Genomic DNA, 23,253 nt, shown 5'->3' on the forward strand with positions numbered 1-23,253 from the left:
AACATTAATTCAGACACACAGAGTAGGATTAATATCCTTTCATTCTGGATGCTTACAATATCTGCATCTGAACTATGAGTCCATGTTCCCTTAAAATCAACGAATAGGAGCAGGCGCTTCTAGAGTGCAATTCATCTGACCTGTTTTAAAGACCTAATCAAAGATGAGGTTATTCACAACCTATGCCACTGACTAGGAGAGGCTATAGATGACTAACACAACTGTAAATAACAATACTGTAAATGAACAGAGAAGTATTGTGTCCCACAGAAAATATATCTGTTTACAGAAGAGGAGGAGGGAAAATCTCCTATGACATGGAGGAGGGAAAATCTCCTATGACATGAGAATAGAAATTCATCCTACTTTTACATGGATGACTTCATGATCATGGTTGATTGCAGAACCTGACTGCATCATAACTCATGTCTGCTACCTGTAGAGCCACTGGGCAACCATATGAAAAGGATGGCTGTCCCAAGACTAAATGACTTGGGACCTCCATGCTACACGCAACATAATCAACAGATCTAATCTGAAGATTACAGTCAAAATCTTCCTTCCTGTGGCAAAATTTAAGTCTCCCTAATAAAGATAAAATTCATCTGCCTCAGAGATAATTCTTTGTGGAAGGGAAGAAGGTGAAAATAGAAGTAGGGATTGAAAGCAGCAGTTTAAGACTGCAGAATGAATTCCCTTATGAAGTGCAGAATAGTTCACATACTTCAATACCTTCTACATGTAGTACAAAGAACACTTCTCTGATCTTGCTTTCTTGACACAAGTTACCATATACTTACTGTCTATGGGGGGAAAAAAAAGATCAAGAAAATAAATTCCTACAGACATAATATTCTAAGCACACACTACTTTTTCCAAAGAAATGGAGAGAACAGAAAATGTACTATTGAAAATTATTGACATGCTATGCAGGATGGAACAGCATTTTTTGTGTGGGCTGGTGATCTTTGTCAGAGATGTTGTACACATCATCAGAGAAAGATGTAGAGGTGAAGGAGAACAAGAGTAAATCGGCCCCTCCAAACGGGCTTCCTGGTACTGATAAGGACCTTAATTATCCTGGGGTCTCTGTACTGCATCTATAACTTTACCTGGGAGTAAGGGACTTCCCTCTGGCATTTTGGGGTAGAGAGAAGAAGGAGCATTTCCTGCTTCTCATCTGCAGTGGTGTCAGAATACACTGCAATGAGGGCTACGAGGTCAGCAGAAGTAACAGAAGGTCGCATTTCTTCACACATCCACTAGCATTAATAGAGCTGGGTGATGCTGGACTAGGCAGGGACAGTCATCTACCATTTCTCTTACAGAGGAAAATCTAGCACTACAGCGTGGCCTACCAGTACTGCAGCCAATGAAGGAAGTCTGCCTGATAGGTCAAATGAACCAAATACAAGCCAGTTAGGTAATGTCACACTAAAATGATGAGCCAGAATTGAGAACAAAGCACTTATTTAATGACTTCCTTGTGTAGTTGAGCACAAGGCAGCAAAGAATATATGCCTGGCTCTGGCTAGTCTAATAAATCTGGTCCCTTATTAAGGAAGATTAGGTACATTAGCAAAGATTTACACTGAAGTCCTTGGAAAAGTCAAAGCATAATCTAACAAGGAAGTGTCTCTCTGGTGGTGAATGCACATTCAAACTTAATCTATAATATATATCTACGTACTCAAAAGACACTGTGTTCTATACTGCCATAAGAAGCTTAATTGTATCTCCACAGCTGATTGAGATCACTTTTACAGCAATGTATTCATTAAATATGAATCAAAGGTAACACTGTTATTTCAGATATTATATAATTAAACATGGGAAAAAGTGGTGCCACATAAACAATACCAAACAGTCAAAAAATTACAATGCAATTTTTGTTGACAGTGCATTTAGATATTCGGTACAAATCACAGAGCAGTAAAACCTAAAAACATCCACTTCAACAAAATAGAATACAACCTGAAGAGTTTTGGAGGGGGCCTCTTTTTGGAAGGGCAAAGCATAAGGGAGAGAATAGTTTTGGCCATCTTTACAATCTTCTGAGCATGTTAGATGCAAAGTGGAAGGCTGTAGTTTTCCACTGAAATCAGTAATTTTTCTTAGCCTTCCTGATAGAGTTTACTACATAAAATTAATACTAACTTCATACAATTCCTTTGTTGTCAATATTTTCCAACACGAAACAAAACAAGATTTACTGGTAGTAGTAAACTAGTTATTGCTTCCAATTTTGTTTGTAATTAATTCCTGTTGGGATTCTTACAAGTCAGTTGGATAATCAATTGCTGAAAAATGACAGCATGCTCAATTATCTCCCTGAGTTGCAATGTAAATTACCAAAACAATGATTAATCATCTCTAGAAATTGCATTGTTCACATTCAAATATCTGTAACTGGTACTTTATGTAATCTTTTATTAACTCACAACCACTATAAGACTACTGATCGATACAGAATAGCTGAATGTTTCTCAGAAGAAAACTTAAGTGGAATATATTCTAAATGTACTCATGACCAATCACATTAATTTAGACAGATTTACTTACCACTTCCACCCTGTGTTGAAAGTCCTTCATCTTCAAATATATCAAAACTCTCTTGCCGAGCCTGAGTTGTTTCAGTTTTCAGTATCTCAAGGGGCATTCTCAGAACAGTAAGATTATACTGAAGGGAGTGGGACAGATCATAGCTGTAACTGATATAAAGTTCACATTTATTAATAATTGTAGAAGCACAGGATTTTTCTGAAAGCCCTTACTCTCCACCTGTACTTATATTTAACACAGACAGTACTATTTTATCCACAAAGAAAAACGACATTTAAACAAGATAGACAAATGCTGATTCTGTACTAGCAAACAATACAGATGACTCACAGAAGAAGCATTATAACTCATAAACTGTTTATAGTATAACTGAAACTTTATATTCTTATTACAAATGAAGACTGAACATACTTTTTGAACAAAGGTTATCTACAAGCTTAACTCACTATGTCCCAAGAAGTAGTCCTGAAAATAAAAAATAGCTATTCTGGCAGAGATATCCACACATATAAACAATCTCACTTTTCTGAGAATTCTGCACTACTCTCTATTACCTTAACTCAAAACAACCAAAGATCTGGTCCACAAATACTGTATCTGTCCTCAGATTTGTGATGGCAGCAGAGGTACATCCTAAAATATCAGCTGCTGAATAAGCAAAAGCTTTTTATTAGTTCCATAACAGTAACAAATTCTGTATCTTGTGTCTCTCATACTGACAGCACTCTACACTAATTGCTAAAATTCATAAGTCACTAGGATTCTATTCCCATAGGAGAAACCAAAGTTACACAACACTTGAATCAGAAATACAAACAGATTTCCATTTAACCTAAGGCAGCATTGGTGATTACTGGTCCTCCAGTAAGTTTAGATATTCATTAATGATTAAAAACATATATATGTATATGTTAACATTGAACATTTAGATTTATGGCTGATGAAAATGAAGTCTAACTCATGTATTCACTATATTTCCATTATAAGCACCTGATATACCTATCTGTTTGAAAGAAACTTTTGTCAATCATATGCTCGGTTCTGCGTATAACAGAACCTTTAAACAGCATCCTGCTAAAAGATTTGTTCAGAACGTTCCTCCAGTTTCCCCTTAGAACAAATGTTTTCTTATAACTTTTCTTATAATACCAGTCAGGATTGCTGTGAAAACTATGCAGAAAACAAATCTGCTGTGACTTCAGCCATGAGCAATTTAAATCAAGCTCATAAGTGTAAGAATGTTATAGAACCTTCTCTCCCTTCTAAGTAGGACCAAGAAAAAGGTATACACTCGTCACCTTCAAGCAGAAACTAGAGCAGAACCTAGATATTAGGCTGTATAATGTTAGGGCTCAAAAGACAAAGCAGCAAAACTAACGGAAACACTAATTTCAGTGTCTGCCCTCTACCCCGTCACTAATGTTCCTACAGTTTGTTAACTTCGTATCTTGAAGACTTCATTTCTAATCAATTTGTTGACGTAGAAAGCAGGTTCAAAAGTCAGGGAAAAATGGACAAGCAGTGTGATCATATACATCTTATTTCCTTAGAATACCAAGCTAAAGATGTTGGGTATCAAAATCCAAAAGCAGAATCTTACAGGAAGTGTAAGTACACACATTTTAAAAGGATTCACGAACACTTACCTAAAATAGAAGTTGCTAGAAAGGTCCACATTTTGAAAGATTCTCAGATACCTAACAAAATAATGCAGATCAAAGGGGAAATTACTGCTTCAACCAGATGAACCTCAGGAAGTCATTCAGAGGACCTCAGCAAGTAAACTACATATAAAGTACTGATTCTTGTCATAAGCTCTCTGACCATCTTACTATAATTAAATGTTTTGACAGTCAGGTAATTCCACTGGAATGTCAGCATCTGGATTAAATAAATCAAATAGCCTGTTTTTATCCAGTGTTTGATACTTGTGCATCAGTGATTGTTTTTTCTGGCAGCTGCAGATACAGTTGTAGTTCTATTTTCTACACGAGTCACATTCTCTACAGCTTACACAAGGAAATTCCCAACAGTATTACACAAGAATTAACGATCAACCTGTCATACACTTACAAATTCCCACAAGAAACCATAACACTGTCTATGAAAGATAAAATATCTAGCACCATAAATGCTTATATAATAGCTTAGATAATATGTTCTGTTGCATTCTAAGAGAGAAGACTGAGGTATCCTATTAGGCATACCTTAATGTGGAAACTTCTTGAATACTTACCATTAGCTTGATTTATTATCTGCCATCAGTTTATTGTAATCTATCATAAGTTTTAGGTTATTCACACTTCGTACGGACTGTGAAGCAGTTTATTTATACCACTTTCCTGGTATTTTATAAAAAAACACCACTCTGATAAAAACAATGTCAGAATGTATTTGTACATTTCGTGCAAGATTCCCTGCTCATCAAAGGCCCAAAGTCCTTTCTTCAGAAAGGAGTCACAGAAGGGAAAAAGAAGCTAAACTTGACAAAACAAATCCACTGCATATTGGTAATTGTATCATATTTTATGTTTATTTTACGTTTATCACCCCTTACACCACCACAATCACTCACAAGATTCTGATAGCACAAAATCATCAGATTAAATCATCCACTTAGCACTTCTTGAAGGACACAAAAGATCTCAGGTGAGATTCACATAATGCTGGAGTGACTGAAAAAAAACCAGTACCCCAAACAATTTAAACCAGTATTAGAATTATACTGCCCTTGTAAGTATAATATTTAAGTTAGATACTTCCTGGTACATATTTGCCAAGATGTAGCTTTAGCACATAAGTGATGTGGAGATGCTGACAAAAGCTCTGAAAGACTGTAACAATTGTATTTACCCTCCAGGTTAGAGGCCACAGAACCCGTGGCCCAAACCTCCATTCTGCCACACTAATTTATCAACTAATGTAAATAGCTTGAATGACATGCCAACAGAAGGAAATCCATGAAAGAAATCTCTAGTTACAATTCTCCATTACTTAGAAAGTATTCAAAAAGCACACACCAATTACTACCATCATGTACCTGGCTTCATCAGGATGAGTGACTCTTACAGAGTCATTTGGAATGTAGATCATATTTGTATCTTCTATTTTATATATTGCATGACCTCCAATATCTGCCATCTTTCTCCTTTTTGTTATTAACACAATATAGTAGCCTTCTAAAAACCTGACAAAACCTGTTAAAAACAGCATTAAAAATGCCATTAGGTGGATGTTTGAATTGATTTGATCATACCCATTTGTAAAAGACAGTATCAGAACTATTCAAGACTTCACAGAATTTTTAGAAGTTTGTGTTCTTTATTTTATATTTATAGTGTGCATATATGTAAAATATAGATACAGATACATAATCACACATTCTTACAATTCGCCTGCAGTAAATGTTAATCAACAAGCCAAGTTCACAGTTTTTATTTTCTTCCCTTCACTATGCACATTTATTCATATCAGGTTGCAGAGGTAAGAGACTGAAAATTCAGAATGAGCTGCCATCATATCTTTTTTAACCACCTCTGAATGCAAATTTGTTTTTAATAAAATACTACTGTATCATTGTCTGCACTAAGTTTTAACAACTAATAAATCACATGAATTAGGCTCTTAAGTTAGCTGCTTTGAGGGGTTGCTACTGGTAACGAGCCTGAAACTCAGTCACTAATACAGCCACACTGTCAACAAACATTAATTGAGATATATCACAATTCACATTTTTACTTGCATTTATATTCAGTTCTTTCAGCTTTGCATTATAACATAAATAAGAAGGAAGAGCAAAGGATATTCGTTTTCCTCCCTGTCACTGCTGGAGGCTGCAATATGATCAAATGAGCAGCAGTTTTTTTCTTCTGCCTTATTAGCCTCCCTTGAAAAAATGCTCTCACCTCCACAAGGGAGGAGACCCTGCCGACAGTAAGAAACAAAGTCTTCCATTTGAAGCAACTAGGCTAGCAACTAGGAATTTCAGTTGTTAAATAGCAGTCAAACTTCTTCCTATATCCTCCAGGTATTGAAATGACTTAAGTGAACACTCTCTATCCTTTGAATCTCACCAAATATTATCATCCTAAAGTCTGACTGGGAACCCAGCCTTTCCCCTTTGTGCGGTTCTTTCCATTTAAAAGCAGTTTCTATTTTTAAACCCTATACAGTGAACCAGAACTTAGCCCATCGGCACCTTCATTCTGGGACCAACAGGCATTGATATACCAGTCACTTATACTTGTTCAAGCATGAAAAAGAAATATTTAAATATTCCACTGCAAAAAGTTAACCAAAAAGAAAATTAGTCACTCTCTGAATAGTGTGCGATGAAGAAATACAACCTAACAATGGTCATTGCCTTTTTTTTCTTTTAAGCAAGAGTTTTGTGAGCTCTGGAATTCAGGAGGCCTGTTTACTACGTCTCTCCCTTAGTGACTAAGGATAGACTGGTTACAGTGCAACTCTCATCCCTATATCGGCCACCTATTTTCACAAAATATAAAGAAACTTAATTATCTTTGGAACTGCAATTTCTCCAACATATTCAATAAAATAAATCACAGGGAGACAGAAAGATATACAGTAAGCCTCATCTCCTTAAGAAACAAAGATAAAAAACAAACAAGAGACTTACCTACTACACCAAAAGCAGAGACAGCTCGAGATAACCCAGAAGAACCCTTCTGCCCAATCTTTGTTCTGTTCCCCAGATCTAAGCGGCCAAGAAGTTCCCTCACCTCTTGTTGTGTATAAACATGCTTAAAAAAAGAAAAAAAAATAGTTGCTCTGTTTACTGCTTGGGTCAGTAAGTGTTATTTCATGTCAGAGAATTGTAGAATTTATTTAACACAGAATAAATCAAAGTTCTGCTTTGCATTCTCCATCTCCTTTTTCAGTCCTATCAACACTCCTGTGTTTTATGCACAAAAACTCCTATTCATTGCAATAGAAATATTCACGTATGTGTATGAAGTCAAACGTGTCTAATTCTTAAGTTTTTAAACCATAAACTTCTTGGGAGAGAATCTAGACTTATTCTGTTCTGTACATTAAAAGTCTTGTTGCTGCTGCTTATTTTGCTTCAGATATTATATATCAGAAACCTAAATATCTAGCTAAATAGTAATTAAGTGTATTTTGCATTTTGAACAACATAGCTGAACATAAGAAAACAATTAGGAGCATACAGCCAATAAGCTGAAGAACAGGGGAAATGTTCATTAAAGTGAATGTGCTGTCTGGAAAGCTTGTGGCCATCCTCATGCCATAACTAGTCATTACCATGGTAATAACGCATGCATCTGACATTCGAGGAGAGACTAAGAGAGCTGGGATTGTTCACCCTTGAGAAGAGAAGGTTTGGGGGAATCTCATCAGCATGTTTAAATACCTGATGAGTGGGAGAAAAGAAGGTGGAGCCAGATTCTTCTCAGTGGTACCCAGTGAAAAGACAAGAGGCAACGGGCATGAATTGAAAGACAAGAAATTCCATTTAAACATCAGAGAAAGCTTTTTCACTGTACACGTGATCGAATACTAGAACAGGTTGCCCAGAACAGCTGTGGAGTCTCCATCACTGGAGATATTCAAAACCCAACTAGACACAGCCCTGAGCAACCTGGTCTTGTTGACCCTGCTCTGGGCAAGAGGTTGGACTAGACAATCTTCAGAGGTCCCTTCCAACCGCAAATGTTCTATGACTGTGATTCTGTAATACAGCTTTGTTGAAGAGATAAAACGTGCAATATTTAAATTCAGCCCTATACACACAGGTTGATTTGGAATAATTGAAAAAGCCCACAAATAGAGAGGTACTCACTTTATCATCAATTATAACCAAATCCTTTGGTTCAGTGCGATCTATTTTCAAAACACGATACTTGGTTTCTGCAGGATTACTTCCAACAAGAAAATACCGCTGATGGATTAACAAAAAAAAGAGAGAGAGGGAGAGAGAGAGTCAGAATATTATACAAGATAAAGAAACTGAAACCCATTATAACCTAACACATCAACAATGACATTTATATGTTTGTGGATTAGATCCATTTCAATTAACATCAAATGAATTGTGTTCCATGTGGACTGTACATAAACTGTTTTAGACATCAGTACCTTAGGTAGGCACATTGGTACACAATCCATCTTTACAATTTAAAAGACCTCATTCACTCCACTGCCCCATGTACAGGCAGGAAAATTAAAAAATCGAAGAAAGGAAGGTGAGAACTTGTGAAGAGATGAAAAAATGCAACTTACACTAAGCACTCTCCAAACACCCCCCAGATGTTACTGCCTTTCTGTTGGCTATGCAGAATTTCAATATATAATACATCAGATGTATTGTCAATTTGAAATTAGCAGTGTTTAATTTCTCTTGAGATTCAAAAATCTACACAGTAACTTTAAGTTACAGACACATACTTTTATACAGTATAGCATATAACAGAGCAACTTAGTTTAAAGATAGAATTAAATGCAGAGAAAGAGACATGAACCTGTAGGGAACAAGTTTAATATGTTGCCTTGATAATCCCCCTATTTATCTTTCTATTGTCTTATTTTTAATGAGAGATATTGCTGCTGCAATCTCTTTCCAAATTCTTAGTAATTTGGTAAGATAATCTAATCACCTTAGCCTAACTCTGTGCTATATATTGGTCCTACTGCAGTTAACAACAACACTTCCCATCAATTCTCTAAGGGATGCAGAATTTCACTGCATATCACCTGGCTTTGCTATCAATCTGTATAAACAACTGAAGGGAGGTGTAAAGAGGATGGGGCCAGACTCTTCTCAGTGGTGCCCAGCAACAGGACGAGAGGTAACAGGCACAAACTGAAACTAAGGAAAGTCCCTCTGAACATAAGGAAAAACTTTACTGTGAGGGTGACTGAGCACTGGAACAGGTTGCCCAGAGAGGCTGTGGAATCTCCATCCTTGGAGGTGTTCAAAAGTTGTCTGGACAGGGACCTGGGCAGCCTGCTCTAGGTGACCCCACTTGAGCAGGGGGGGTTGGACTTGATGATCTCCAGAGGTCCCTTCTGAACTCAACCATTCTGTGATTCTGTGATCCACAATAACAAAATGAATTCAATTCCTTATCACGCTTACCACAACATACACACCAAAAAGACAAGAGCTTTTCACCATCTAAAACTACCATTGCTACATTGCAGTCCATTGCTAATTCTGCCACCTAGGCTTGCTTAGTTCACACTGAACAAAAAAAAGTCAAGTACTTCAGTACTGCAGCAATTATCTGCACTTTTTTATTTGCAGTTGTTACGATAAACTTTTCACCAATTATTTTTCCACAACACTCAAGCTTAATTTGACCAGCACTGCTGATTAAAAAAATTTGACCTTCTAAAGATTAGCTTTATTTCTCATTTAAAATATGAAAGAAGGACAGCGGATAACTGTGTGCTGTGTCCATTTCTCATGGGAAACAAACTATAAATGAATTTTTATTTTTAGAGGAATTAACAGTAAGTACAGATTACAGGACTGACTTGCTGTAGGCAGCTCTCATTTCATTAATTCATTTAATCAGTATGGTCCTACCACACAGCAGGATGTAACCATTAATAATGCTCAGCCTAGTAGGAAAGCATGGAAAGTTCACGTGTACCTATACAGCCAGCTCTAAACTTTAATAGCCACATGGATTTAAGATGTGGGAGAAGAAATCAATAATAACATTCACACAACACCCAGATTTCATAATTTATACCAATTAGATTTTAAAAAGTCTTTAAAGGCAAAATATTCAACATAGAAGAAGAACCTAAAGCCCTGCTCAGCTCCCTTTACGTCACACACAGTCTAGATACAGTCAGTAAAGTCTTTAAAGATGAAAAAAATTACTTTATAAATTCAAAAAAGGAGCACCATCACCACCTGGCTCCACCTTGTACACAGATATCACAGTGCACACTGAGTTGGGCAGACAGGTGTTGCTGTTGACTGTGCACCCCTAAATGATAATAGAGAAGGTACTTCCAGGTCATATTCCATCACAGCACTCCCTTGCTGAAGCCTTCGAGTCAGCACGTGGGCATAGGAAACCGTTTCCTGTTAGTCGGTAGCAGCAACGTGCTGCTGCACCCAGACGAAGCTCCCTGGGCTGCCCCCTCTGGGTATCCTCTGAAGAAGATCACTTGGGGCCAAGATTGGCACTTCCAGGGGGAAAACAAAAACACAGGGAGTGGGCTGGAGTCTCACTGCCTGATGCTGAATAGCACAAAGGTGGAGGAGGAGGCTCTTCTGCTGGTATCGCCCAGCAGCAAGAAACACCAAACCACCACGACAGACACCTGCTGAGACCACACTGTCACACTACTAATTTCTTACTGCAGTAGAAAGTGAATGGACAGAAGGAATATGACTCATTTGTAATACATAAATGTTAAGTTGGCTTCCATTTTAAGAATAAATGCTGCTTCTCTGTTTGCAGAAATTTATTTAACAACTAATGCCAAATAATCATAAATAGTCCATAATACTTTAATGCAGGTCAGTTATCATATATTTTAATCTCTTCCCATGTCCAGCTCATTAAATGGGCATAATTTCTCCAGAAAGTGACTGACAACTATGATTTCTGATAAATCACCCTCCACACAAATAAAACAGTACAACTTTAATATCTGTTTGTCCAAAGACTACATGTAAAATTGGAACATGGCACATGCATGTCATACAGGGAGACAGACAAAGATGGATACAGAGGCACAAACGCTATTACTAAGAAAGTTCAGTTGGATGCTTTCCTAGTTGCATTTTAGTGAAGTGAAAAAATAAGCAAGTTCTATGAGAAATGCATCACTTGCATCAGCTTGGCAGCTGCCCCATGAGCTATGCATAGCTACATGCAAACAAGGAGCTGCTGCTGCTGCTTAGCACTGTGCAGTGGGTGAGATTCGAAAAGAATTTACTGTATCTGCAGACTATCATAGCACCGCCACAGTGAATTGTACTTAACAAGCTCTCTTTGAAGTCCTTTAAGGACTAATTTACAGCTTTTGCTTTTGTTTTAAATAATAGAAAGCTAGGTTGTGTAATATACTAAGGAAGGTCAGTCAGTCTAGAACAGCATTAAAACCCAGCATCAACAGAGTTGAAGAAGCCTTCCTAGAAAGCCAGACAATGGGAAATCTTTATTTAGCATGAGGGAAACTTACCCATCACGTTAGAGGATATTTCTGTGGAAGTAATAAAGAAAAGAGATCTGCAAAAATTCTGCATTTGGACAAGTCCTCATAACGAGGAACTCAAAATTAGACTTCTGCTTGGGAAGTTTTCAGGAGTGGCTAGAACTCAACAACCCCAGAGTTATTCAGAAAGCAGCATCATGATGTTCCAGCTAATTTCAACCTTCAAGACTTGAAACAAAAACAAAGACAATATGAAAACTAACAATGCAAAAATTAAACAAAAAAGATACTTCAGCATTAGCTGTTTCTGCTACCTAGTTTATGCATCTAATGAATACACATGGCAGTCTTACTAGATGACGTGGAGCAAAAGTCATTATCAGTGATGGGTACTACAGTTAAATTTGCAATCACATGAATATCAGGGAAGAGTATAACAAAAATAACAAATCAACACAACACAGATCATGTATCATCACACAAGTTAATTTCTAAGGTTGTTAAATCATCGTAAAAATAATCAAAGCTAAAATGAGCTCTGTTGTTTACAACTACTTTGATTATCAGAAATCATTACAGTAAAACAAATGAAAATTCATAGGTTGGCTACAGAAACATTTCTGGAGGTTTCTATCCTTACTTTTATTCTGTTTACTATGAAGCTGAACTGAATACACGCAGGCATTTTCTGAATGTCTCAAACAATTCCACTCTCTAGCGAACACACCTGCATTTAAATAGACAACCTTGACCAACAAAGCACTTTCAACAGAACAGTACACAAGGAGAAACGGTGCAGTCTGCCTCATACTACTCTGCCAACGTCCTTCAACCATCACCTAAGATGAAACATACTGTTTCCAGGTTAGTTTGCCCCTGGTTTTTGCTGAAACTTGTTAACAAGTGCACTTTACTGACCACGGCGGTGCACCATGCAGGTACTTGCTTAGGAAATCTGAACTGAGGTTTAATTTATCGCACAAGTATCACTAAGCAACCACAAGATAGAAACAATTATTAGTCACCTCCACCTGAGACTGAGTTTTAACCAAAGAAATGTAATTGAAAGGCTTCACATCCTCCTTTTATCAGTGTTTTGATTCAGCCAAACCAATGGAAACAGCTTCTTCTAAAAGGATCTAAACAAAATAATAAAAAACTTCTTACTGCAAATTACTGTTGTATAATGGCAGAATAATAGTTCTGAAATCAAACATTCTGCCCACAAAAATGTTTTTTAGAAAATTAATTCTTTGCGCTGCTGGTTTAAAACAAAGATTTGCTTCTTCAAATAGACAAACTAGCTTTAAGGAAATGTAAACACTGTAAAGATAACATGATTATGCAAGTCTCCACTGATGTGTACATTTCATCTTTAAAAACATTACAGGTAAATTCATTTAAGTTTATTAAAAACACATTTAAGATCAACAGAAAGAAATGCTAAGACTCCTATTAAATTTTAAAACCTTGTATTAAAACCTTGTATTTCTTTCATTGATTAAAAAGTAACATGGAACTTAATTAGTAGGAAAAAAAACAAGTACCAAAAGCTGAAAGTTACTTGAAACACATGGCAGTCCACTGATGTAACCAATTTTTAAAACTGCAAATAGCATAAAAAAACATTTAAGAACTTACACAAAATACTTGGGGAAAAAATACCTGCTGAGGCCCATGAATATGTCTCAAACCACAAGCTCTAAGGAAGATATTTACGTGCTAGTCATACTTTCTGTCAGACTAAACCAGCAGCTGAAGAAACATGCTGAGTTGCCTAATGAGAGATCCTCATAAGAAAACTGACTTTGGATCATAGGTTTCAGCACACTATTAAGATATCTCTGCTGTAATACATGCTTAACTGGGCAGCGCAACGGTATTCATAACCTCCTATCCAACCTTCACAACAAACCTCTTTCACAACAGGCACAAAGTTATGCAGAAAAAGGTTTGCCTCTTCTTCGTATTTGTGAGATATTGAACCTGATTCTAGAACAGCAATTCTTCAAGACCTAAACCAGATAAAAAATAGGGCTAAAAAAATATAGGCTCAGCCTGCTCACTTGACTACAGCAAAGAACAGGGAGAAAAGTAATCACATCTAGATGGAAGGTACAGCAAAAACTAAATTACATTCTCTCCTTTTATTGATCCCACAACAATTAAGGGAATATCTTTCACCTCTCCTCTGTCCCCATACAAACTGGTAGAAATGAAGACGACATGAAGAAAAGAAGAGCAGGTAAGGGGCAAAAAGGTACCTGAAAACAGCAAAAATGTAGTTGCCATGCTGCATGCTTCTCACAATCTATTGAAATCCTTCAAAGCAGGCTCTTTTGAGATGAGAAATTTTAAGAATGTGTCCTGCCAAAAACCAGTCTCAAAGAGTATAGGAATGGCTCTTCTACATCCTAAAAATACAACATTATGTAATTCCCATTTGTCCCAGTGCAACTGAATTCTTTTTATCCCAATCAGGACTTTGCTTTTGCCACTTCCATTGGGGAGCCGCTCAAGATTCTCCCTTTTAATTTTCAGCTAAAGTTATTAATCACCAATCTATATACTTTTCTTTAGCTGAAAGCTTCTCCCCTCTTTAGCATCTATTCTGCTGGGATGCTTTTAGAAACATGTGTAATTGTACCCCTTTTCAGCATTCACTTCAATAGACTAAGGAGAAGCAAGGACAGCAAGAGTTCCTAAGACAGGTATTTCTGCTGTTACTTCACTGGACCTTCACTGAACCTGTTCCAGGTTGAATTCTTATTTCTGAAATGCGGATGAACAGAAAGTGTACACCATACACCAGATAAGGCCTCATTACACAGATACAACATTAGTGTTTCTCATTAATGGTCATATCATTCAAGAGCACATCTGCTTTTTTTCCACAGTTGCACTTCATTAGCTCAGCCACACTTTCTTCAGAAAAAAAAAACAACACACAGATCCTCCTTCTCCTCTATTGCTTCTGAACTGATAAACTCTTAGCAAACTTTTATTGGTGTGTATTCTATCCTTAGGTGCATGAACTTTCAGAGTATACTATTCTGTTTCATATTATTTCTTTTATTCTACTCCTGAGGGTCATCATCATTTCATACTATCTTATACTTTGAGTATCTAATTATTGGCAATATTTCAAAACTCTAATCAGAGCTTGCCCACTTTTAGAGCCAAAATCATTAGCGAAAAAGCTAAAGTAGATAGGTCCTAAATCCAATTTTTGAAAAAATCATCCTTGCCAGCCAATTCCTTGCCCACTTCACTATTAATTTCTCTACTTAATTCCGTTCCATTAGTGAAGGCAGAGAACTTTCCTTATGGCACTGCACCTCAGTAGAGCATTGGTTTAAATACATAAGACCTATTGTAACGTGACTAATTTTTAGATGAAGATATACGAAACAAACAGGTTAATCTGGCAGTATTTTTATAAATCTGCATTGCATTTTATGTCATTTACCTCAATTTTCAATTACTCTCCTACAAAGAAATTAGGTATATGACTTCAGAATGGATTAAGTGTTCCATTTACCATCCTCCAGTCACAGTATCACCCCTGATTTTAACAACTTGTTAAAAATATTTACATTAGGTCCACATTTTAACATGACTCTACCTTCAGATTTCCAGGATGGAGATTATATTGCCCTCCAACTAGAATGAATTGAATATGTTGAGATTGATTTCTATTATAAAACTGACTGTTTCCATTTTCATAACCTCATTCTTATTACTCATTTTACTACTCATTCTACCTTTGCCCCTTGTTCAGCACTGTCATTCTGAATACAGTTAAAAAAAGGAAAAATATTCATTTAGTTTTAGGGCCATAACAAACTACCTAATATTTCCTCTCTTTCTGTGCAGCCCCACTTCTTTTCACGTTCTCTTCTTATTCACATGCTGAAGAAACTTTTGCTACTGCCCTACCATCCTTTGCAATGCTAGTTTAGCACTAGTTTAGTCACTGCAAGAAAGCAGTGCTCTCTCTATTCCCAGACTTCTTGACCTCTAAACACATGAGATTTTTGCCAGTAACTCCTTGTTTTCTACTTACAATTTTCCTTGAGATGCTAGGTCCTTTCATACTCCCCCCACCTCCAGTAACTGTGGATTAGCTTCCTGGGTGTTTTAGTTCCTCAGACTTAAGGGCATTAAAAACTATATTCAGGTCTATTAAGTACTGATTCCTGAGTCCTCAGCCCACCTGATTTGCCCGAGTGCCTACTTATTTGTGAATGAAAAATGGTGATAGAAAATATCTATTTTTCTTCATCCTTCCATTAAATATATATACATTTATTTGCGATCATTATCCACAATTCGCCTATCATCATCCCATCCTGAAAAGCTGGATTCACAACCTCGCTAAATCTATAAGACTACCTCCTCCTGTTGATCTACTGACTATATGATGACACCCAGGGAAATCCAGGACAAAAGAAAAAAATACATATTTTTTTCCTCCAAAAAACTGAGGCACCTTTGAAGACACACCTTTCACGTGCACCACTGTGCTATCACTTTTGATCTTTTTTTAATCCTTCCTGAATACCACATAGCCATCAAAACTTGTGCTGTTCTCATCACTCTTATTCCAACAAGTATCTGCTGTCCTCCTAAGTGGCCTCAGATCACACACCATTATATTAAGTTCCTTAATATAATGTTTATTGCCCTTAAGTTTTATTGCCCATATTTAAGACAGAGACAGTGCTTTTATGAATTTCACCAAACTCCTGCTCTCTCCCTCTTCCACCCACTCCTTCCTCTTGCTCAGTAATGTCATCACTACTCCTGCAATATCATTGCAGATGTAATGAGACAGTGTTCAGTTGAAAGAGGGTCTCTTTTGTTGACAATTTCACCACAGACTCATCTCAGCATTAAACAACCTAACCATCCCCTTTGACCTTGTTTTTATTAAACTGTTTTTGTTAAAAATATTTAAATTATTTTTAAAGAGAAATTAAATAAAAAACCCACACAGTGTTCCCTTGGGAAAAAAGGCAGAAAAATTTACAGGTAATTATGCTGGTCACATTGCTTAATATGCTTCTGGAAGTCATCTGGATACTATGGAGATGAGGACAGTAGAAGAACCTGATTAGAATAACATAGTATTAATTAAGCCTCATAATATCCTGCAAGATAGGCAAGCAATAACCCTTTATAGATGGATTTTTTCAATGTCACACCTCAGGGGAATGAGCATTTCCAATGAACTGGACCAGGGCTTTCAGGTTGGCTCCATTTGGGGGATACATGCAAGTTAAGTCTTCTCCTGAAGAAAAAGAGAGGGAGAAAACTTCTTTTGCTTCTTATTATTCATATTACTGAAATATCTTTACTGCCCTCTGGCGTGCATTTCAACAGTAAAATATATGCATAAAATAAAAGGTTATTGGCATTGATCTGAATGCAACTATTTCAGTTTATTTCCTGACTACTTCTAAACAAGCTCTCAACTTCCCACGACAAACAGGAGATAGAATTCACATCTCCATGGTGTTTATTGACCCAAAACATCAGTTAAAAGACAGGCCTCAGCAACTACCCTAAATATAAATATTAATAGAAAACACAGAATTTTGCTCTCTGTTGCTTCAATTGTCCCTGTGAATTCAGTTCTCCTCACCTCTAGGAGTCTTTCCTGTTTGACTTCTATAATGCTACTGTACTCTTACCTCAAAAAAAAAAAAACACCCTCTCTAAGTCATTTCCACTTTTTTACTTTCTCCTCCATTCTGTCTGTCACTCCTTTAATACAAAGGCTTTTTATGGGAATAAGCAGTTTGATCAGTGTAAACTTCACTATCTTTCTCCAATTGCTGCCAATCTAAGTCATTCCTTCCTTGCCTACTCAAGGTCTCCACAGACAATCTGAGGAGTGCTTTCATGTCACCCCATATCTGGTAACTATTGGTTATAGTAGCTAGTATACTGGTATAATACAGTATATACTGATCCTACTGGGGAACTGGTATAACTACTGGTCCCACACTCTTGCAGCATACCTAGCAACCACATGGCCTTAGGGCAAATCAGATGAGCAACCTGATCCAAGAGGAAGCTATTGATTTTTATTTCTGGGTCACACTTTTGTCATATCACTGACTAATTGTCACAGCTGGCAGTTGCATGATTGTTAGATTTTATGCAAAAGTGGCTGCATGGGCCGGTACCTACAGGAGGAGAAGTGGAAACTTTTGTCAGCAGCCCAATGTGACACTGAATCAGCTGTAACAGGAAATCTCCCCCTAAGATTCTCTGTGACCCAATCAAGCCTGAAGTCCATTTTTGGGCTCCCCTGGGCAAGAAAGACATTGACATACTGGAGTGAATCCAGCAGAGGGCTGTCAATGTGATCAGGGGGCTTGAGCACATGGTAGGAGGAGAGACTGACAGAGCTGGGTTTGTTCAGCCTGAAAAGGAGAAAGCTTTGGGGAGATCTTATTGTTGTCTAAAGCTATCTAATAAGAAGGTGTAGATACGACAGAGTCAAACTCTTCCAAGGGGTGGAAGGACAAGACACAACAGATATAAGTTGAAACATGAAATATTCCAACTCAGTATAAGAAAAAAATATATATATATATAAACATGAGGGTGGTAAATGTGTTATCTAGAGAGGCTGTGGAATCTCCATCCTTGAAGATACTCAAAACTCAGCTGGACATGGCCCCAAGTAATATGCTTTAGCTGGAGTTGCTTTGAGCAGGGGGCTGGACTAGATGATCTTCAGGGGTCCCTTCCAACCTACATGAGTCTGTGATTTTATTAAGTGCATCAACCCTTTTCAAAACCATCACTCCAAAACCATTCCTACAGCAATTTTTCTTTTGAAAAAAGGACTATAATTTGCATTTCAAAACAGAAAGCACTGCAGTTTACAGCAGTATGACATATTTTTTCATTTTTCTAAGCAATATATACAACCACTTTCAGAAAAAAATAATCCATCTACACCACCCACAAGAAATGACTGAGGAAACAGCTTTGAGACACCACTGCTCAGCTGAGCCATTTCAGACGGCATATGCTGATCCACAAACCACTGCCTCCAATAGCTGATCAAAAATATCTTGCCTCCCTGAATGGCCACGACTATTAGATTTGCCCCATACTGAATTCTGGCAAAGGGCAGACAACCCTGCCATTTGGGAAGATACTACCAGATACCACTAAACAAATGTGAAAGACCACAGTCTTTCCTGATCTCCTGAGCTAACATGATCAACTTGAAATGCCTAAGAGAACTGTAGCTAACTGACAGAACCCTAAAGCACAACATCATCTCTGAATACCAGCTTGTCTCTCAGCAACTGCTAAGCTCAAAGCTTAAAGACAACTAAGGCAGTTATCCGTGCCTGTCACAAGAAGCCAAATCTTACCTCTTTGAGAAGTAGCAAGAATTGTGAGCCAAGAACAATGAAATTCAGTAATTCAGGACCTGAATCAGGAATCATATTCTGCATTGCCCTTCTCTAATACAGCAGTTATTTAGCTGAGAATACAACAAAAAATGGTGTTTTCCACCAATGATGAGAAAGACACATTAGGGTATCCATCAAAATACTTTTAGGCATAGGAAAAAGTAACATTCTGGAAAGCAAGAGTAAGCTCAATTCTTCCACTTACTAGTAGCAATAATCCTGCATGCTTCAATCTTTCTTCTCCATTCCATAGGCTGTTTAACATGGAATTAATCTACTATACAAATCTACTTCTGACAGAACTGATGCTAGTATTCAGATTCTTCTTTATATTAGGACTTAGGCCAGACTGCATTCCCTTCAGCCTACATGTACCATTTTGGTATTTTTTCATGAGGTTATGCTGAAATCAGCATAAAACTGTCTATTATAACTACAGGTATCATCTGAACTTATTTAGAATTAAAGCTAACTGTTGCATATAAAGACAAACCATGGTATCTAACTCTACCCAAAACTATCTTAAGTTAAAATCAACATAATATGAAATGACACAAACTGCACAGAGTAATTTGGTTGGCAGGTTAGGGATCATAAACACAGTGGTATGACCTCAGGTTATTTACACTGAAAACAGGATTCTGATTCACACATGGTGGCATACTAATCACATGGCTAAAGCAATTACTACTCTTAGCCCTCCAACCCACTTTTCCCATGGTACCTCCACAGCGCAGGTACTGTGAACAGCACATCCCTACAGTTTTTGGAACAGAGTATTAAGAAAAACTAAAAATCCTGAAAAGCTTACTTTCAGAGGCCAGAGTGAAAACTCCAGAAGCTGCTTCAAGAGCCATTCAGCTGAGGAGAATTACAATCCCTCATAAAAGGTAACCAGACAGGTGGTAACCCCTTTAGCTATCCTGTTTTAATCTTTAATTAAAGCCTTAATTCTTTAATTCTGGATAACTTCAGCTATCTGGGTTTAATTCACTGTGGCACACGAGTAAGAACTGTTATTCTTGCTTGAGTGAGAGCAGCCACAAGACAGAACAAGCTGGAAGCTGCACACATGTAATAGCAGCATTTTGGGGCCTAAACTTCAATACATCCCGACCTGCAGTATCAACACAGCCCGGGCTGCCACTCACGCTGCCCGACAGCCCAGGCAGCTTGAGTTTAAAGCACTGTTTACCTCAACGTATGGATTTGTGTATGTTAAGAGCACTTGGGTTGAGAGCAGCTCATGATTTATGTCTCAAAGTAATGACGCAGTGAAGACAAGAAGAATTTTTAAAAATTTTTGGAAGAGTTTTCTGGATATTTTGGATGTGTGACAAAAAAAAAAACAAACACAGGTTTTCTGACAAGCTGTACGCAAGCCGAGGCGGCGGCGGCCCGGCCACGACAGCGGCGATCCTCCCACTCCTAACCCCGCGCCCAGCGCGGCAGCCCCGGCCCCGTGCCCGCCGCCCGGGGGGGCGGCCGGGGCTGCCCGGGCCCGGCACGGAGCGGAGGCGGCGAGGCAGGCGCTACTTACAGCCCGGGTCTCGTACAGCACCAGCTTCTGCACAGAGCTGATCATGGGGGCTGCCGGCGGCGGCATGGCGGCCGCGCAAGGGCAGGGCGGGCCCGGTCTGAGCCCCGGCGGGGGCAGCGCGGCCCGCAGCCCGGACGGGACGAGCCGCGCAGAGCCCGGAAGCGCCGGCACCCCACTGCGCAGGCGCACGCTCGGCAACGCGGCCCCGCGCGCGGGGGAGACGGGGGAAGCGCCTGCGCCCGCCGCCCGCTGAGGCGGCGGCGGCCATGTCGCGTGTGGGCGCCGCGCCCGTCGCTGGGTGGCTGCCGCGCCCGAGCTCCCTCCCGCCCGCTCCGCGGGCGGCGGGAGCGCCCGCCCCCAGAGTCAGCACCAGGAACAGCTCCGAAATCCCCGCCCCGCCCCGTCCTGCGGCGGGGAGCAGCGCCGAGGGGCGTTTCTTTAGCCTGCCCCGCTGGGGGCGCGCGCCGCTAGTAACGGAAAGAAAGGCCGCGGGGGCGCGCGGCGCGGGGCTGGCGCCGGGCCGGGCCGAGGCGGGGGGGGAGGAGGGAGGGTGGTCCCCTCGCGCCGTTCCGACGGTTCCGAGGGGGCGGGGCGAAGGGGAGGGGCGGGCCCTTCGGTTGCTGGGGTTACGCGGATACACAAGTCCGCGCTGGCGGGACGCGCGCGTGCGGAGGCCGTTGCGCCCTCACTCTGCCCCCTTCCCCCAATCGCTCAGCGTAAGTGCCAGGTAAAATTCAGCCTGCGCATTTCGCGTGAAGGAAATGGAGAGTTTGGGTCTTCTTTTTTTTGGTTGGTTTCGTTTTGCTTTTCTTCATTTTTAATTAAGCTATTGCTTCTAAGGTTCAGTAGGTTTTATTTTCAAAGTGTTTTATTTTCAAAGCGTGATGCTTCAAAACCAACTTTTTCAGCTTTTTGTCCTGAAGTGGAATTTTTTATTCTAAAAAAGACTTGGGGGGGAGGGGAGGGAAGGCAGCAAGCTTTTTTAGAGTTAAGTGGCCTTCTAAAGAAAGCAGAGTTTTTTTGTTTTGCCTTGTTTGAATCATGTTGCATCGAGCTCCTCACATTTTTGGATTTTATTTCTATCTATCTGAAAGACCTGTCCAAATTCTGCTTCAGCTTGAATCTTATCTCTGTTTTACTTTGTTGCATAGCTCTGGAGGTGGAATCTCTTGCAGTCCTGGAAGAGCTGGGGTTTTTGAGAGGTCGCAGGACAGATCATGAACCATGATTTAATTCTGCAAAGTCTTATTCATGTACCTAGCTTTGGATGCAGCAAGTAGTATGCCTATGCAGGCATATGAGTATGTCTTTGCAGGGCTACAGTCTCTTTCTAGGACCAAAGAGAAGTTCCAAGGGTGCTGTGATTGCATAAGAAAGAAAAAGACAACAAAACAAATAGATGCTGTTTGAGAAAGAGCTTCAGCTTTGAGAGTCAGGAAGAAGAAGGGAGGAAGTCATTATTAACATGTCAGTACAGCTGCAGCTGGGGATTGGGGTGATTCCTCCCTTAGTAATGAATATGCTGTGTATTTTCAATGCAAACTTTTTCTTCTAAGAATGGCTTTTCTTACTTAGTAGTTCTCCTTGTATCACATTATTACTCAGTTCAGTTTGTAAGTATGTGTCATGCACACATATGTAAACTACTATGTATTTTATGACAAACTTTTGTTTCTCTCAGACTTAGATCATTTATGGCTTCACAAGAGGAAAAGCAAGCTCAGCCCTTTGCAGACATCTTTGATGAAGATGAAGCTGAAAAATCCTTTCTATTGTCCAAACCCACTTGCTTCATTGTTCTTGGAAAGCCAGTAAGATGTCTGATAGAAGTTTGTTTGTTTTTTCTTCAAATATTCCACTAATAATTTTACTTTTCCTTTGAAAACATTAGTTTAGTAATACTACCAAAGTACCAAAGTACTACCAAAAAGATTAAGGATTTACCTTTTTATCTTTTCTGCTTTGCAAATCCTGCAAAATATTGTATGGATTCAGATCTCATTTAAAACGGAAGAATGGAAGAAATGACAGTTCTCAGTATCAGTTACTGATTCATTTGAATGAACAGAGATAATTAGGAAAACTGCGTTTACAGGTTAAATAATGTAAGGAATTGTTTTCCCCCTATTAAAGGAATATTCAGTCATCTTAATGAGTCTACCTTGGTAGGAGAAATTTTGTGATTAGCCAATTACAATTAAAAGTGGTATTGCTGTAATTAAAAGTCACAGCTTGCTCAAGAAGTTTCCTCTCTTTTCATATTGGCAACTGGATTGCTTTTATTTTACTCATGTTACTAGAATTTCAATTTTTAAAATACTTGACAAATTAAAGAAGTAAATAGATGTAAAAGAACCTTCAAGCACATGTACTGAGTTGCAGACATGCAATAAGGTATTAAATATTTAAGTGGACTTTGATGCAATTATATGTCATTTAGTTGGGAATAACTGAAATCCATCAAGGTATCCTGATGAGGAGATTTGTACTATATTACAATTATGATTCAAAGTCTCTTTTTTCTCAAATAGTGTAATCTCT

General features: G+C 38.7%; 2 protein-coding genes across 2 annotated transcripts in view; one reads left to right on the plus strand and one right to left on the minus strand.

Moving 5' to 3' along the window:
- Positions 1-20,850, minus strand: part of FIG4 (FIG4 phosphoinositide 5-phosphatase) — an 81,563-nt gene extending 60,713 nt beyond the window's left edge. Inside the window, exons 1-6 of the mRNA XM_067293870.1 lie at positions 20,713-20,850; positions 8,387-8,485; positions 7,202-7,325; positions 5,603-5,759; positions 4,209-4,259; positions 2,563-2,711 (exon numbers count right to left, since the gene is read on the minus strand). Of these exons, the coding sequence (XP_067149971.1) occupies positions 2,563-2,711; positions 4,209-4,259; positions 5,603-5,759; positions 7,202-7,325; positions 8,387-8,485; positions 20,713-20,778 (646 nt within the window). The 5' untranslated portion in view covers positions 20,779-20,850. The remainder of the gene's footprint in view (positions 1-2,562; positions 2,712-4,208; positions 4,260-5,602; positions 5,760-7,201; positions 7,326-8,386; positions 8,486-20,712) is intronic.
- A 1,556-nt stretch (positions 20,851-22,406) lies between these two features.
- Positions 22,407-23,253, plus strand: part of AK9 (adenylate kinase 9) — a 76,451-nt gene continuing 75,604 nt past the window's right edge. Inside the window, 1 exon segment of the mRNA XM_067294796.1 lies at positions 22,407-22,523. Within this exon segment, the coding sequence (XP_067150897.1) occupies positions 22,407-22,523 (117 nt within the window).

Source organism: Apteryx mantelli, chromosome 3 (assembly GCF_036417845.1).
Source record: "Apteryx mantelli isolate bAptMan1 chromosome 3, bAptMan1.hap1, whole genome shotgun sequence".
Lineage (NCBI taxonomy): Eukaryota > Metazoa > Chordata > Aves > Apterygiformes > Apterygidae > Apteryx > Apteryx mantelli.